A 17,064-nucleotide genomic window follows, 5' to 3' on the forward strand; every position below is an offset into this window, starting at 1 on the left:
TTGATTACCAAAGATAATAAGAGTTTCAGCAACTACAATTAAGCTTTCTAGCATTTATTTTTCTATTACTCTTTGATTTTCAGAAAATCAAGACCTAGATTTCCAACAGAGAAAATGTTATTAATTTCCTGCTCTCCTAAGCAAGATGATAAAACATTATCTTGCTGGAGACTTTTATTATTATTATTATTATTTGGCAGCAGGGGTAATATTGCTATCCTATCAATTATACTCATTGCTCAGCAGCAAGAATCACTTATCCTGTCTATATTATTAGCATTCACTTGGAACTCCATATTGTTTTAAGGAGTTAACTTTTTCTTCTATGACTTGGATATTTCTTCAATGTATATGAACACATATAGCACTATATATGTTCTTTGTCAAGTCCTGCAGGATGTCCCTAAGAAAATACTTTTTAAAAGGTAATTCTATCAAATCTAATTTATTAAGGCAAATATCTGGAATAACACATTACATACACTGCTTCCCCTTTTAAATCTAAGGATTCCTGTCAAATTTGAGCTTTTTTACTCAAATTTGAGATGATTACCTGGATGAAAGGATCTCAACACAAAGAAAGTCTGTTATTATTAGTAGCAGCAAACCCAATGCAACACATCTCACTCTACCATGAATAATTCCTTTTTCTCAGCAAGAATTGGAGATTTGCCTCATGTGCACTCCTACCAGTTCTACCTTTGTTGGGCTTGAAGAATTCGGTCATGGAGACAAGAAGCAGCTACTTGCTGAAGAAATAACTTGCAGAGAAGGTAAAAAGGCAAGAAAGGAAATGCTCACTGCATAGTAGAAATGGAAATAACCTGTTTTTTAATGCTGGAAAATAAACTTTAGAATCCTAGTAATATTTATTCTATACAAAAGGAGCCAAAGAAAACAGAGACTAAGCCGGGAAGATGATAGAACTACAGTAAACAAGGAGGAAGAAACAACAAAAACAAAGTTTATTAAAGTGCCATCCTGGGCATTAAGGTTTTATGGATGCAATTTATTTATGGCTGTAGAGGGGGAAAAAAAGTTACAAAATTGACTAATCCTGTAATAACTTAATGAGATTTTAGTTTGGGGGGATTCTTATCTTTTATCTACCCCTTTTTCCCAGAAGCAAGCCTCCAACAGGCATGAATATAAACTCCAGAACATGAACCAAGTCTAAATCAGTGTGAGGATATTCACCTGAGAGACGAGAATTACCCAATTCACATTAATGATATGCTGACACTGAAAACTACTAGAATCATTTTACATATCACTATGCTAAGCATGTTCAGACACAGGCATACACTGCAGAAGAATATAAAACCTTTTGATCAGAAAACATTCAAGGATTTGGAACTTTTCATATAATTTAATAATGCAAAGTGTCATACCAATAAAGAATTTTTTTTTATTAAGACCTCAGATTGATTTTTATAGAACTGTAAGAATTACACTTACTGGGTAGGTGGCTTTTTGTGGCTGGACCAGAGGTTCCTATTTTTCTACAGCAAAATACACAGTAGGCTGCCACTGACATTCTGTACATTCAAAAAAAAAGTTAATTACTGATTTGCAAAAGATAACAGACAATCTGTAGCAGGTTTTTCCCCTTGTCTTTTCACAACAAAGGTTATGATAAACACTCTTTGTATCATTTTAATATTATATATAAAAGCTCTACCTTACAAAGTGTATGAATTACTGAACACAACAGTCTACATTTCAATTACAGAAAAGTTTAAAGCAGTATTTCATACAGTTACATGTTACTGTCAGTTTTAATGAGTATGCATCTCCAATTAACTTCTCCTCTCCGCTTTCAAGTCCACTTTCCTACTTCTTGATAATTCTCCCTTAAGTACCAGATGTGGTCACATCTCCAATTCATTACTCAGTATCACACATGCTTTAGTACAGCTTAGTAACCAACTACTTTTAAAGTTCATAATTGATTCTGTGTTATCAAATAAGCTGGTTATTCTGATTAACTGGGCTCCAAGAACTAATATACATTTTTATCTTTTAAAGGTAAATCAAACTAACATTTATAAGTCTTTTCTGCTGAAAGAGTTAAAATTCAAAAATTCAAAAAATTACAGGTACCAAGTATTCTAAAATGCTGAGACTCCATGGGCTGCTAAAACTCATATAACATGCTTACAGGTAAAACATAAAGGACAGATACTTTCCTAGAAAAATTCTTAAGCATGTAGAAGAAAACAAGAACCTAGAAATAGTAACTAAGAGGAGAAATTTTTCTAAAATTAAGACCACAGCAAGTCAACGTTACAAAGACAGTATATTGGCAGACTAATTGCACTGCATTAAATGAACGCTGAAATCAAACATCAGGCAAAATAGAAAATTGCAGATGGCAGTTGCAAACAAACCCACAAAACAAATTTTAGAACTATCAAAGGTTTGAATATGTAGACCAATTTGCAATCAGAACCTAATACAATTACTAGTCTTCTTAACTGCAATATGGTTTCCATGAAGGTAGCATCAAAGTGCTTCAGAAATATTAAAGCACTTATTTTTCTTATACACCTATGATGCAAGGCAGTGCCTTTTCCCATTTTACAGATAGGAAACTGAGTTAGAAGAAGATATGCTGTGACTGCCTTATATAGTCTAGATACTACCTTACATCTCTAAACATTAAGTGGAACTATTCAGGAAGGATTGTAAAGGTGTCATGTTCCATAGCTCACTGATTAATCTCTGCACAACAAAGTTCAAAGAAAGTATGGCTGTATTAGTCAAGCCTGGAAACCCCAGGCACTTCAGGCCAGGCAAAACACCAATTCCTGTTTCTACAGCTCACACTAACTCATTCAAACCACCACACTGTGCTGCACAGATGTATTGTAAACTATTTGTCCAAAGTAATGAGAGGTACATCCAGAACCATGCAGCTCCTCTGACTCAGCTTAGTTTCTTTATTATAAAAAACATCATTTCTCAACACACGTAATCTATATATTGCTTTTAAAAATTACTAAAGTCTACTTTTACTTCCCAGTAGTAAGTTTAATTTCCTCCTTGTTGAATTATTATGAACACTTCTGCTTTCCTGATGTATGTAAATTGCATAGGAAATGTAACATCATTTATAGCAGAGTTAATCTATGGCCAGATCCCTACATGGAAATTCATTAGTAGATGAGCTGCTGCTCCCCAGCTTCACTGCTCTTAAAACACTATTGGAAAAAAAAATAGTAACAAACTGCAAGCATAACTACATGTAACTGATGGAGTGAGAAAGATGCACAAACTTCAGGACACTACACTAAGTAAGTTATGCCAAAAGCACTACCTTTTGAAAGAGTTTGTTTACATTCTCCCCGCTGATTTCTTCACTTAACTCACAAGGCATTTACATATTAGCAGATGTTACTCCCTTTACCTTTTTATTTATACTAAAAAGAATTTACCTAAAGTTAGGAAAATATATAATTTAACTTTGGCAATCCATATGAACAGCCAATTATGAACATTCCTTCTGCTGAAGACTTCATGTCAATTCTTAATAGATACACGCAGCATTTTAAGTGCAACAATTATGTTGAATCCCAAAAAGAATATTCCATGTTTATAATAAATACACACAGAATCTGTTGCTGCATATATTGTATAAGTAACATGAATTTCTTATTTTATGATACGCAAAGTTCTAATGTCTGCACTTATGCTGACAAAAATATGGACTTTTTATGTATTTAAATATATTTTAAAATGCATCACCATCACATTTAACAAATGAATTTACTGTAAACAGTCATTTTTAATTAAAAAGGTCAAATTAGATCACTGTATCACCACAATGACAACTCCAAATCATAAAATATGTGTTAATACAAATAGATACACACTCTGCAAGTGACTGATTTTGAAATGTAAGAGTCCTCAATATTTTCCTTGAATTTAAGGTGATCTCTTAAGAAAAAAAAAAAGCATACATTGCTGTTACTGTTACTGTCCAGTTCCTCAAAAAAGGGATTTGTTTTTGTTTCCTTCCTTTAACATGCCTTCCTGTTTTTCCTGTTTCCCCAAAGGTTTTGATTTGGCCTGCTTTCCTCCTTGTGGTTGAGAGATTTTGGAAAAAATGTCAGCATTACCTCAGCTCTGCCACTAACAGACAACTTTTTGCCACCTGTCATTTCAGCATTGTGATTATCCATTCATCTCAACAGAGTACACAACACCATGAAATATGCCTAAAACTAATCATCAGTCCCCTTGAGAAGTTTGAAAAAATGGCACACCCCCCCCCCCCCCAAAAAATCTATTTGGCCCACAGTAGTTCCTTTAATACTTTCATTCATAGAACGGTAATAACCACAGACAAAACAGTGTGCTTTGCAGCATAAAAGCATCTACTTTTTTTCATCTCTAGGATAAACAATCATGCAGTCAAATCTTCCTTACAAAAAGATTTGTATACTACTTAACCACAGTCTAAAATTTCAGTAAACACGTAACACAGTAACAATTGTGCCACAACTTCCTAAATTCAAAACATATATGTAAAAAACACAAGAAGTAAAAGTAACTTCTTGTTATTAGATGCCTTGGCTTAGGTCTGACCTGAGAACAAGTATGCTCACATATATGCAAGTCTAACACAAAAAGCACCGTTTTCCATCCTGTTTCACAACTGGTTCAACAAACTGCTGAACTCTGCAAAAAACTCTTGCATTGGGTTATTCCGTGGTATTAACCCTTCCTTCGTTCCAGCAGCATAGGGCCCTAACAGAAAGGCTGGATGCAGAAATATTGCTACCTTGCAAGTGTTTAAAAAACAAAAAAACCACAGCAACACTACACCTAAATGGCCGAAGTGCAAAGTGGGGATAACTCTGTGCTTCCTTCCAAATGAAAAACCGGGCTTGCTGCCTTTTATATGCTCGCACAGAGTGAACAGTGCTTACAACGCTGTTTTTATTTCTGGATCTTTTTTTCACTGCAGGCTGGCCGCCCCTGGGGGGGACTTCCCAGGCCTGGCGCCGCGGCAGCCCCGAGCCCCTCGGCCTAGGCCTTTAAAAAACCTTAGTAACAACAGTAACAGCGTTAAAACAGGAAGAGCCCCTCCGATACAAACAGACGCCCCCATCCCCCAGCCCGCAGTGACGCCGGAGCTGGGGCGTCCCCTCCCTCCGCGGAGCCCGGCCCCCGGTGCGACCCCCGCCCCCGCGCAGCCGTTACCGCCCCTGCGCGGCCGTTAGCGCCCCCGCTACCTGCCCCGCCTCCGCCTCCGCCTTCACGCACCCAGCGCCGGCGCCGGCGCGGCCGCCCACGCGCTTCCGTGACGCTAGCACGCTTCACGCGGCTCGGCCAATCCGGAGGCGGCGGGGAGGAGGCGGGGCCGGGCCGGGAGTGCGTGGCGGAGGGGGGTGGCCGCGCGTGCGCTCTGCGCGGGGCGGGGGGTGGCGCGCGTGGCCGTTCGTCATTCGGGCGCGGAGGGGAGACGTCCTTAATCTCCTGCGCGTCAGGCGCTCCTTCCGGCCGGTTAGCCGGTAACCAGGCAGCGCCGCGGGCCCGGGGCAGAGGAGAACGGCTTGTGCGGCGCTCGGCCTGCCGCGGGCCACTGCGCGCGGCTCTCGCAGCCGTTGCAGCTGCCCCGCGCGAGCCGTTGGGCCCGGCGGGGCGGGGGGAGGGGAAGGGACCGGACCGGACCTGTGGCTGTGGCTGTGGCTGTGGCTGTGGCTGTGGTGTCTGCGCTTGGTTGTGTGTGGGGGGCCGTCTAAAGCCTGGCCCTAAGGCCTGTTCTGATGGTGGGGTTTAAGTGTCTTGTGGGCTTCTGCTTGCTTTCCTTGGTGTCATCTTGGAGGATCACTCGATGCAACTGAGGCTCTGTTTGTTTTTCTTACAGATTTCCTCTGTTTGTGGGTGTAATCCAAATCAGGGCTTTTTGTTACCTGTTCTTTTTGGCCTTTGTAAGAGACCGAGAAGATGGTGAATGTCCTGAAAGGTGTTCTGGTTGAATGGTCAGTAACATCATTCATTGCTACTCCCCGATGATTTCTTTAGCTGTAGAAACATTGTAGGTATTTTAAGAGTGTAGACTAAAAACTGGAATTTTTGAAGAAACAACGATACATAACCAAACAAGCAGAGGAAAGAAAAGTACATACGTGAACTGGGGGGAGAGAGAGGCAATTCTAGGTAATCCTAATTCCAAACCACCTTTTCCATTTCACTTGCAAATTTTTGGTACTCTTGAGTGAACTCTTTACTAGTTCTAGAGGGAAATGAGTTTTTTTTTTAAGTTAGTTCCAGTCCAAATTCTGGTTAAGACTGACATGTATTTGTTTGAAGTTCATACTCTAAAAACAATGTGCTTGCAATTTATAGAAGTAAGCTATTGTGCATACATGTTTACATGTAGTCTGAAATATCTAGACTAAGGATGAGGTAATTACTCCAAAGTAAAGAGAAGTACTGGTCAGGATCTGTGGAGTCATTTCATGGTGTTATATGACATGCTTTCTGTTGTACGTTTACATTGTAAACCTCCTAACGTAGATTATAACTGCACAAATGGGGAAAAAAAAAACTAAATCTCTTATTGGTGCATCTGTTTAGTGCGTACAGCTGTGTGCTTGCTACAGCTGTGTCCTGAGATGACTGAATGTGAGTCAGCTCAAGTATAGATGTCTAATGACTGTATGCGAGCAGCTCGGACTCTGAATTCTGCTATAACAAAAAACTTATCTACTCCGGTTTGGCTCTATGCTGGTATGTTGACAAACCTGAAGCACAAGAAAGTGTCTGAGTGCAGGGGATTATTTAAGCATACTGACAACAGAATTGGTGACTGACAGTGCAAAAAGCTCTGAAATCTTAGGCAGTTAGAAAAATGTTGTGTTTTGCACCTTATTAAACTATTTATTTTACATTTTCTTGCATATATGCAAGTAAATTGCTCAAGTTTTGCATGTTCTTCAGCTCTGTGGCCCCATCCCACTCAGTATTAACAAAGTGCTTGATAGATGTTTGCATACAGGCATTTGCAGTTCTTTCACTCACCTGTGTTTTTCTTCCTAGGCTCCTAGCAGGTAAGATACTAAAAGAAAGGGTACAGAGATGCTGTCATCCTAGCTGTGTGAAAACTAGTCTATAAGTAATCCCTAACATCACACAGGCTGCTCATACCAGCTAGGCCAAATATCATACCATCTGGTATACTACTTTGGGTCAGTAATGTACAGCTGAATGAAACAAGCCAAAATGAAGCTTCCCCTGCCCCTAAAAAAAGAAGGGTGTGGAGGAGTTGGGAACCACATATTTCTGGTGTGCAATTTTTTCCTAACTCTTCCTTTGATCTCTCTCTTGATGTGAACATAAATTATGGCTTCTGTAAAGAAGATATAGGTTACAGGCTTTCTCATTCTTCTTGCCTCAAAATTATTTTGTGCTTTGCAAACTTTTCTTGTTCTAGTTATGCTTCTACAGATTTGAGGCTAATATTAAGGATTACTTTTGTATTGCCTATGGGGGGTGTGTATTAAGGATTACTTTTGTATTGCCTAAGGGAGGTGGGTGGGTAGGGGTGTGTGTGTGTCTGTTGGGGAAAGGATTTGTTTCACAGTGCCTTTGCACTATATGTACTTATAAGTAGCAGAGAACTGGTTCTTCTGCAGAATTTAAAATAAATTACTCCAAGAATTCTTTTTAAGATGTTATTGCTGATTACTACATTGGCAAACCAACTGCATTAATCATTTTGCCATTTAGTTCCAATTTTCTGTATGTTTTCTTGCATTGGTGGCCGTAATGAAATACTCATTTTTGCCAAAGAGCCTGCTTTTCCTGTTTTTTGAAAACTGGTGGTGTTGGACTAATAATAACTTCTTCAAAATTACAGTGAATCAGAGTTCTCTGCTTCTGTTTTTTAGAGAAAATAAAGTAGCTTATCTAGCTGCTTAATAGAATGCAGCCATTTATGTTATGCTGTAATTTATAAACTCTGGTATGTTCTTTTTACTTCTAAACATTTAACTTACATGCTGACATGAAAAAGAAGCAACTATACAGTTGTAAATGTACAGCTGAATTCAGTTGAAAAATGTACATTCATAAAATACCACTTTTTTTCCTGAGCTATACAACTTAAGTGAAGTATGTGCTCACCTGGATTTTGGTTACCTTCAAACAAAAATGTACTTTAAGAAAACATATTTTTGTGGTGCCATTTCTGAAAATAGAAATGAAGTTTAAACTCACCTTGTTAAATTCTTCAAGCTACTTTTTTTTAACAGCAGTGTGCTGGCACTTCTGTGTCTATCAAGCAACCAAATCTTCTGTTTGGACTTTCTTAGTTAAATTTTAATCTGTGAATTATTCCAAGCGGTCATTATTGCTAGAGAGACACTTTTGAAAAAGCTTCATAAACTGTTGTTAGATTGTGAACTAAAAGCCATTTATGAAATTAACGTTATTTCCCAAACAAACATTTAATATGTCTTTAAAAGCTTTTTTGTTTGCTTGTTCTCAAATTTATTTTATTACAATGAGGTGGGATCTGATGCATATTTGTCTCCATAGCGACCCTGCAATGAAGCAGTTTCTGCTTTACTTGGACGAGTCAAATGCCTTGGGGAAGAAGTTCATCATACAAGACCTGGATGAAACTCATGTCTTTGTATTAGCTGAGTTGGTTAACTTCCTCCAAGAGAGAGTGGGCGAGTTAATGGACCAGAACTCGTTTCCTATCACTCAGAAGTAAAGACTAGAGAAGTGAGATGACTGCGAGTTTTAGAATAGTGAATTTCAATAGAGTGGGTTGTTACTGTTCTGATAAATACACTGTGGTTAGCAAGTTGTATGTGAAAATGGCTACTCTAGAAAATGGATCATTTTCATAGATGAAATGTTCTTGAATTGGATTCTGATTCTCTCTTTGAAAGATTATATCTTTATTAAAATCCTTAAAATGATACATCAAGGACTTGCCTAGAAGATTTTTGATGCATGCTGTGTTCCTTTAGGATTTTTATCTTTCTTGTGAAATGGTATGACCCTAAAATTAGAGTGGTGTTTCTACATTGGAATGCTATATGAACTCTACTGACATGTTATATTCCTGTGGAATTAATTAAATCTGGTTATAGTGTGACTGACAGAATGTAATGAATGTCTGTTAAAGTATGATCTGTGCTTGATGAAACATCCCTATAAGTTGAAAGCATGATCTGATGAAATCAAATGCTAATTTAACATCATTGTTTTTATACACCATAATGAAGGTGGAGCTTTTAGTTTTTGTAGGTTTTTTCTTTTTTTTTTTTTTTTTTTTGGTCAAGCATTTTATAGATGCCCTGTAACACTTGCCTATGTGTCTAAGTATCAACAGTAGCAAATTAAAGAGAGAACATTAATGAGAGACTTATCTTTTGAATGTGACTGCTTGTCATATTCTTTCCCACCCTCTGTTCCTCTCAAGCTAATACCTAGCTGCAATAAAGTGGGTGAACAGGAAGAGGAAAAGACTGCTTGCTCTAACTATGAAAAATAAAAGCTCTTTATTTTTCTTGTTGATGTTATTTCAGCTTAACTCTTCCCTATTGCCCTTTACAAAGAAAAGATTTCTTATGGCTTTGTACTGAGGGTGAAAACATTTTAGTTTGCATTTGTAAATCACTATCTCACATTGGGGCAGTAGGTATAGTAGTATATTATGATAAGACTTGTGAAGATTTCCATCTTAAAAACATAGCAGATACAGAATACAGAAACAAGAAAAAAAATACGTTAACCTTTCTTCTTGTTGTTGTCCTGCCTCCTGCTCAAAACAATAAGATCTCTTGGATTTGTAAGTGTGGATGAAGGACTATTAGGTTATTACTGTTACAAGGGACATGTGGTTTTTCAAAGCTCTTCCTCAATGGACATCAGAGAGATGGCATCTTTTTCTTTGGAAAAACAATAGTAAAATAGAAATGCTTTTATAAGGAACAGTTTTGCTTTAACTGACTCTCCCACAATTGCTTTCTTGCTTTTTGATGTTTTTCATCTGAAACATCTGAAACATGATTTTTTTTTTTTTTTTTTTTTTTTTTTTTTTTTTTTTTGCTGGAGCGTAACAGATTCCCAAAGGAAAAAGTCCTGCAGAATTACATATCTTCAAGCTTATAAATTTCTAAATCAGTGAATAACCTTTGGGAATTTAAGTTGTGGTGGTGGTAGGTTTTTTGGTTTTTGTTGTTCAGATTTTTTTTTTGAGGGTTCTTCCCCCTACTTCTGTCTGTTGTACTGAACAAATACATTGGTCCAAGTAGTTTGGTCCCTTAGTTCTGCAAGTGGATGCTTCCACAATGATATAGCTCAAGATCCAGCTACATATCTTCACTTAAAAAAAACTTGAAATCTAGTACCTATGTAAATGAGAAAGTCCCATTGAATAGAGAGTAAAAATGATTTATGATTTTTTTACATCTGCTGAGGTTGTTCAAACATTTACTTTGTAACTGTAATCTTGCAGGAGATTATTGGATGCTCTTCTAATGAAGAGATAAGTAATGAAATGACATGATGGATGAATGCAGTTCATTCTTTCTTTGTCATCCTAGTATATTTTTCATCCAAACTTTGAAAGGTAAATGATTCCTTTCTTCAAATGATGATCTCTGAAAAGTCATGTTAGAATTACACCATCTCTGTTTAGTGAATCTAATGTTACAGTATCATTGTGATTTTTTTTTCCTTTTGAGTCTGAAAAATTTTTTGTAGTTCTCATCTTTTTTTCTTAGTTAATTATATAGCCTTATTGTTGCATTAACTGGATGTAAGAGTTTATTTCCATGTATATTTACAGTGATACATGGTTCATGTAATAAGGAGGGATAGAAGTTCTAATCAATAAACAGTTATATGTGAGTTCTTATACTTTCTGCTTGCATTCTTTGTAGAGCAAGTATTTATGGACTTGAATCTCCAAGCCTGATATCCCCCCAGCAATCTAATCAGGCTTACCTCATTCTATGCTGGAAGAATAAACAGGTTGTTAACTATTTTTTTTATATGTTTTTTTTTCTTTATGAGGTTTAACGAGTTGAATCCAGTGTAGTTTCTATGGAAAAAGCCTCTTTAGTGATACCTTAGTTGAAGTCTACTCCAATACCTGACTTCCGTTCTAGAAACTAATGTCTGTTTCTTGCAGGGCAACATACAAGGAAGCAACCATGTAGCACAGGATTTTTGATTATGACCCATAGTTTGCCTAGTAAGAAGTCCTGTGGAACACATTCCCCAGATGTGCTTTAAATATAAATACTTGGGTTTATTACCCTTCACTCATGCAGCATTGCCTGTGTGAGAGACTTCAGCCATAGAGATGATACCCATAAATCATTGTAAATCTAAGCCTGAGACCTCATCTACCCTGACAGAGGCAGCGTGCAGGGATAACAACTGGCATTATCCAAAGAGCTTAGGAATGACTGGTCTATGATGAAAAGGAGTTGCTGATAAATTCACTAATGAAAATTATAGGATATTTGGGTACTTCTTTGTTCTGCTCCTGCTACCACTATAGGTGAATAATGCACATTGGAATGTATGAGAAAACTGACAATAGTTTGCATGTTGTGTACTTTATTTCTTGGATTTTTCTTTCATTTTGCTTAGGAGTTTATTAATTTTTGAATTGATATCTCTAGAGGCAGGGATGCTAGCAAGAATTTAAGGAAATTTGTGATGACACTGAAATACTATGATGCACACTTTCTAGAGGTTTAACTTGAGCAAAGATTGTTTTTTTTATGCAAGTTTCTATGTTACCAAAATTCCACTTAAAAGATAAAGCTCTAATCAACTGCAGAGGGAGATTATTGGCAGGAATGCTGACGGATATTGCTGCTAAAAGCTTACAGGAATAGGTATAGTTGCATCTGTTAGTTTTGTAAAGACAGGTATTTTATACTTTGATTAGTCTGACTTGTAAGGCTAGTACTAATCTGATGTCAGTCTCAGAGGAAGTAGGCAGTATTTTACAGAAAAACTGAAGTCACCTGGATGTTAGTGAACAGCTTATAGACTGAACAAAACTGGTATATACATTTAAGAACTACTGTATTCAAGTTTTCTAGGTGCTTGGCCTGTGGTGCTGTTGTCAGCGCAATAATTGGGCTTTTATGTGTTATTAATATGTTTTGCTTCCAAGCAAATACTGAACAAATACATAAGAAAATCTGCTTTTGTTATTAAATGCTACTTAGAAGGGTACTGTTTGATTTCACATAGAGAAGCCTGATACACTACCCCTTTGTGAGCTGTTGAGAATCCACTTATGAGTTTATATGGTTTGACATGGACAAAAGTACGTACGCATTTGAATCAAACACTGATAGCATTGTGTTACTGTCATTAGAAATTCCTGTTGTTTGCCAAAACCCCCCTACAACTAGGGGAAAAGAAAGTTGAGATTTTTTTTCTTTAATGCTGTCTTTACTATCGTATATACTACTACCAATCAGTACTTTCTAGGTCTCTCTTAATATAGATCGTTGTGATAAATTTTTTCATGTATTCCATCATACTCTATCCTGGTAAATAAGCTATGTACTCTTTTCTGCTTGTTTTTGTTTCTGTAACTCTTTTATTATGTCATTCCCTACTCCCGTTCTTCTCAGTAATATTTCATGTTTTCTACTTTCTCCACTTTTTTTTTTTTATCTGACCTTTATGTTAGCAGAATAATGGAAGTTGTTTGGGGTGTCAGTACTGGGCTTGCACAGAAGCATCTCATCCTAACTGGTGGAGCTAATAATGCTTTCTGGGTGTAATACCTTTTTCTTTCTTTTTTTCCCCTCCAAATTGCAGAAACTTAGAATGTTTGAAAAGACCCCAAGTGACTACATAGTTTCTTTCTTCTGGCATGAAACAGCATTTTTCTGAGATGCACATCTAGCCTGTTCTTAAAAACCTTCAGTAAAAGGAGATTTCACAACCTCCCTAGTCATCTGTGTTATTTTTAATGTTTCTAATGGTATATCTAATTAAAGTTTCCTGTGCTGTACATCAATTTCTTTCTGTATTTTCTTGGTGAATGCAGTGAACAAGTGATTAGCTTCTTTATAAATCTAATTGGAAGACTCTGTTTTGGTGAGACTATTTTCAGTTGTGATGTCTATATTCTTACAGAATTCTATATTCTCTCTCCCTCACCAGTTTATACACCCTGCCAAATGTAGGGAAGGAGAGTTTGGCTTGGCTTCTATGTTCATGCATGATAGTCTTGTACATTCCAAAATTTCTTCATCATTTCTGTGTCATTTTTGTAATAAGCTACTGAAAAAGAAAGCAATCTTTGGTAAAATGTATTTTCAGCAGTATTCAGATGAGGAATACTTATACAGCTTTCTCTGTTCTTTGATGGAAGAGTTCTTGCAAATAGATTTTGTAAGATTATTTCTGTCCCTCTTGTGCCACCTGTTGCATTACAAACTGGCATTATAATCCCAAATTGTACAGCTGCATAGGTGTACAATCAGTTTGCTCACTGTAAATGTTTGCAGTTTTCTTTTGAGTTCTAAAGGGTTTTGGCTTCTGTTTTCAAATAGATGAAATGAAACAGCCAAATTCTTTTATCCAATTTATAGCATTCAGGAGTATCATCAAACTTACTACTTCAAAATTAGGAATCAGATAGTTAGAAATGTAATACATCATGGAGATATCAGCTAGTTTTTGTTCTCACCAGGTAAAGTTTTCCTTTTCACTGCGGAAGTCATGGGGCATATGCATCTCAGCTAGGAAGCTTGTTTTCTTTTACATTTCTTGTCAGCAAAACAAATTTCTACACACAGGTGTGTGGATTCTTTCTTTTACCACACACTATTTTCTGTGATGCATGTTCTTAACTAGAAAAAACTCCTGATGACTTCAAGTATTGTTGCTTGTAGCTCTAAAGCACTTGATCTTATAGACAGAAAGATATGATTGTAGGTCATATGATGATATATACTATATATATGTGCTAACCAAGCCAAAGTTATTTTTCTTTAAAATACAGCGTGCATGATGCACATGATGATATACAATATAAAAGCTGCTCAGCATTCCTTTGCAATGGTCTTATTTGCGGCAGGATTCAAGAGGTAAGACACCAAAACCTATGATCACTGGCACCTAGAGAGATGTTCAGCTCATCCTAATGTAGATGAGTCTAGTGACTGGATCAACTGAATCACTTTTGATTATTTTATTTAAGAGCTCAGATTAGTTGCCCCCACATGAGTGTCTAATGCTATTTGAGATGCCGTGGAGTATCCTGTCCAACTTTCAGCTGCTGCTTCTGCAGGATGCAGATCCCTCATTTGTCATGCCATGTCTGAGGCACCCATGTGGATATGCTGGATATCCTGTGGCATCTTAGATGATACTAGGTGCCTAATGTGCAAAACTGAATTGAAGTCTACATCCCTAAAGACTGTAGTGAGAGCTTAAGACACCTAGAACATACGTAAAAATCTACATGTAGATACCTTAATTTAGGTACCTTATCTTGGACTAAATCCTGCCCTTTATGTTTTCTCTTCAACTGACACTGGTAAAATCTTTATATCATATACTTTGCTAGCATGCATGTAGGTATGTCCACACACACCTATATGAACATACTTTGGAAGGGGAAGACCAGTCATTTTATTTATTTTTTTTCTAGGTTGTATAAGCATTTTCATGTGAGCCAGTAATTCATGTGGTATGGTAAAGGAAGTCCATAAGGAAGCCTTCAGAACTAATATATATATGCATAAAAAGCCACGGTCCCTGGGGCTGAATGAACTTGGATCCCAGAAAATCTTCTGAGAGTTGTGACTTTCATTCAGGGGTGAAGTATTGTCAGTGGACAGAGCTTGACAAATAAACTTTGAGTTATGAATCTCTTTTCAGTAGTTGGGAACAGATTTGAAATTGAGAAAAAGCTAAGGACTAAATTACCTTACATTAAATATGTCACTGTGCAGAGTGAAAATCAATGCCAACTTTAAATACATTTTGCTAAATAAATGTGTTTAAAATGTTGCTAATAAGAGTTACTACGGTTAGTAACTGGTAAAAATGGTAGCTGGTAAAACTTACTTTGGTGCTTGTATCTATTATAGGGACTGTACTCTACTCGGGTTGTACTTGGGCCCTGAAAATAGAGCTTGAATATTAGACTTTTCTCTTACTTCTTGGTAAAGCAGCAGATTTTATCTTGATGACGTTTCACTGTTAGGGGTCAAGCTGGTATTAATTTTTTGCCTTCAGTTTGAGCTGAAAGCATCCAGCCCACTGAAGGAAGAGCACGATAGAATAATCATCTAAAAGTACCTTTGTCTGAATTTCATCCCTCTGTTGTTATTTATTTATTTATACTTGTGAGGTCTAAATAGACTTCTAAGCTCATTTGATTGTGTCTTGTGATGTAAATGGTTGCTTTTGATTAGTTACTGTAACTTTGGACAGGTTTGTAAATATGAATTTCATCAACCCAAATGCAGAAGTCAGTAATACTCAACACAAAGATGCAAACGAGTCTCCAGGTCTGTTTTGTAATTCAGCTTTAGTAAGGCTTACATGTGCTATACAAAATTAAGGATTCAGGTAAGCTGGTGAAGGCCATAATGATGGAAGAGCAAATCCCTCATAAATTGAGTCATTATCTTTGGTTTTATGACTTAGCAACAAATGAGCAACAAATTTTCTTTGAGTAATTTAAAACACAGTGTCTCCTCAAATACGATGTGAAGCTGTTCTTTTCATGTGGAATAGAATTAGTATTTTATGCATTTTTCACTTCAGAACAGGTTCAGCACTGAAGGCGTAACAATTTGAAGGCAGGCCGCTAAGGGGAGCTCTTACCAATATTTTGAACTGCTTTTTGAGAATTGCTACGACATACACAATGGTGGATCACAGGTTTAACAGGCTTTGGAGCATTCATATCTATTTGGATATGCTTTAGTCTGGAGAGGAACAATTTTACTTCAAATAGTCTTTCTAGAAAAATACTTGTAATGGTGAAATTTATAATGCAGTATCTTTAATTCTGAAATATATTAAATGCTTAATTGTTCAAAGTTTTCTTTTAAGCTTAGATGCACAGTCCTGTTATGTTACATTGATGTGTAACTTGGTCTTCCCTTCAGATATTAGTGCCAGGTTTGAGCATCTCCACATCAACTGCCTGCTGTAAGAATTGCTCTGTAATTAGTTGTGTCCTGTTTAGTGAGTATAAATCACAGGAAGACATTGTTGCTTCAGTCAGAAATAAGTCCTATGAAGGTTTTTTTTTTTTTCATTTTATTTCTTGAGCATACAAAATGCATACAGTTTTTAGGGTAGCTGTTCCTCGGTGATGTGCACCATACTGTATGGTGTGCATGTGCAGGAGCTGTTCAACTTTATTGTATTTTAGTCTGCACTGGGGATTTCTACACACTATATTCTAGGGTGTTGCTAGTCATATGCAGAATGAGACACAGCAAATTTTATCCTTATTACTCTCCCAGAGTGAACAGTTTTACTGGTTTACCCCTATATAAAGATAAAATTAAGCATGTTCTCTAAAAAAATAAAAATAAAAAAATCTAACAGCAGCATCTTTCAGCTAAGTTTTAATCTGAGCAAAAACTCATACCTTGAACTTTAGTGGTTGTATTTTCCATACAAAAAAACCCAGTAATTTTCTCTTTCCTAGTTTTGTGCAGCAGTAATAAGGCAGATTAGTCTGTTTCTATTCTGCAGTTAAAAAGTGCTGTCAAATGAGCAAAGGAAAAAATGAAAGCATTTAGAATATTGTTACTTTTTAGCTTTTTTTCTTGAGCAATTCTCGGGGTTGCTGTAACAACAGAAAGTATAAGATTCCTGGAAGAAATGTCACTTTCAAATTGATATCATTCTTTTATTAACAGGAAAACACATTTATAATACACGTGTAGGAGCATGGTCAAATACATAAGAGAAAATGCACACAGTACCTAAACCTCTCCTAGATAATTGATTAGCCCTAAAACTAGTCTCAAGACAGAAAGCTTCTGGCTGGTTGTAGACTGAAGGAGCTGGCTGTCAGAG

The 17,064-nt window shown here is 36.8% G+C and overlaps 2 protein-coding genes across 5 annotated transcripts in view; one reads left to right on the top strand and one right to left on the bottom strand.

The window, feature by feature from the left end:
• The window catches only part of SERAC1 (serine active site containing 1), a 29,433-nt gene extending 24,143 nt beyond the window's left edge, over nt 1-5,290 (bottom strand). The window contains exons 1-2 of one of the 3 annotated variants that reach the window (XM_062572427.1): nt 5,241-5,290; nt 1,459-1,538 (exon numbers count right to left, since the gene is read on the bottom strand). In XM_062572427.1, coding sequence (XP_062428411.1) covers nt 1,459-1,537 — 79 coding nt within the window. In that variant the 5' untranslated portion in view covers nt 1,538; nt 5,241-5,290. Of the gene's footprint in view, nt 1-1,458; nt 1,931-5,240 lie in introns of those variants that run through there. The other 2 variants (XM_062572426.1, XM_062572428.1) reach the window with 2 other exon arrangements.
• Nucleotides 5,291-5,423: 133 nt separating this feature from the next.
• On the top strand, nt 5,424-10,881 carry GTF2H5 (general transcription factor IIH subunit 5). Of its 2 annotated transcripts, none has more exons than XM_062572436.1 (3): nt 5,424-5,511; nt 5,876-5,990; nt 8,551-10,881. In XM_062572436.1, exons 2-3 carry the CDS (start codon nt 5,956-5,958, stop codon nt 8,729-8,731), a joined length of 216 nt encoding a protein of 71 aa, XP_062428420.1. In that variant the 5' UTR covers nt 5,424-5,511; nt 5,876-5,955; the 3' UTR covers nt 8,732-10,881. The 2 variants fall into 2 exon arrangements, with proteins under 2 accessions (XP_062428420.1, XP_062428419.1); XM_062572435.1 differs by having other exon boundaries at nt 5,427-5,519.
• Nucleotides 10,882-17,064: the final 6,183 nt, after the last annotated feature.

Source organism: Rhea pennata, chromosome 3 (genome assembly GCF_028389875.1).
Source record: "Rhea pennata isolate bPtePen1 chromosome 3, bPtePen1.pri, whole genome shotgun sequence".
In the NCBI taxonomy this organism is placed as follows: Eukaryota; Metazoa; Chordata; class Aves; order Rheiformes; family Rheidae; genus Rhea; species Rhea pennata.

Excerpts from the sequence above, each read along its gene's own strand:
- GTF2H5 (XM_062572436.1), top strand. The coding sequence starts at position 5,956 with ATGGTGAATGTCCTGAAAGGTGTTCTGGTTGAATG. Across the intron at positions 5,991-8,550 it reads AAAGGTGTTCTGGTTGAATG|CGACCCTGCAATGAAGCAGT; the intron begins GTCAGTAACATC and ends TTGTCTCCATAG.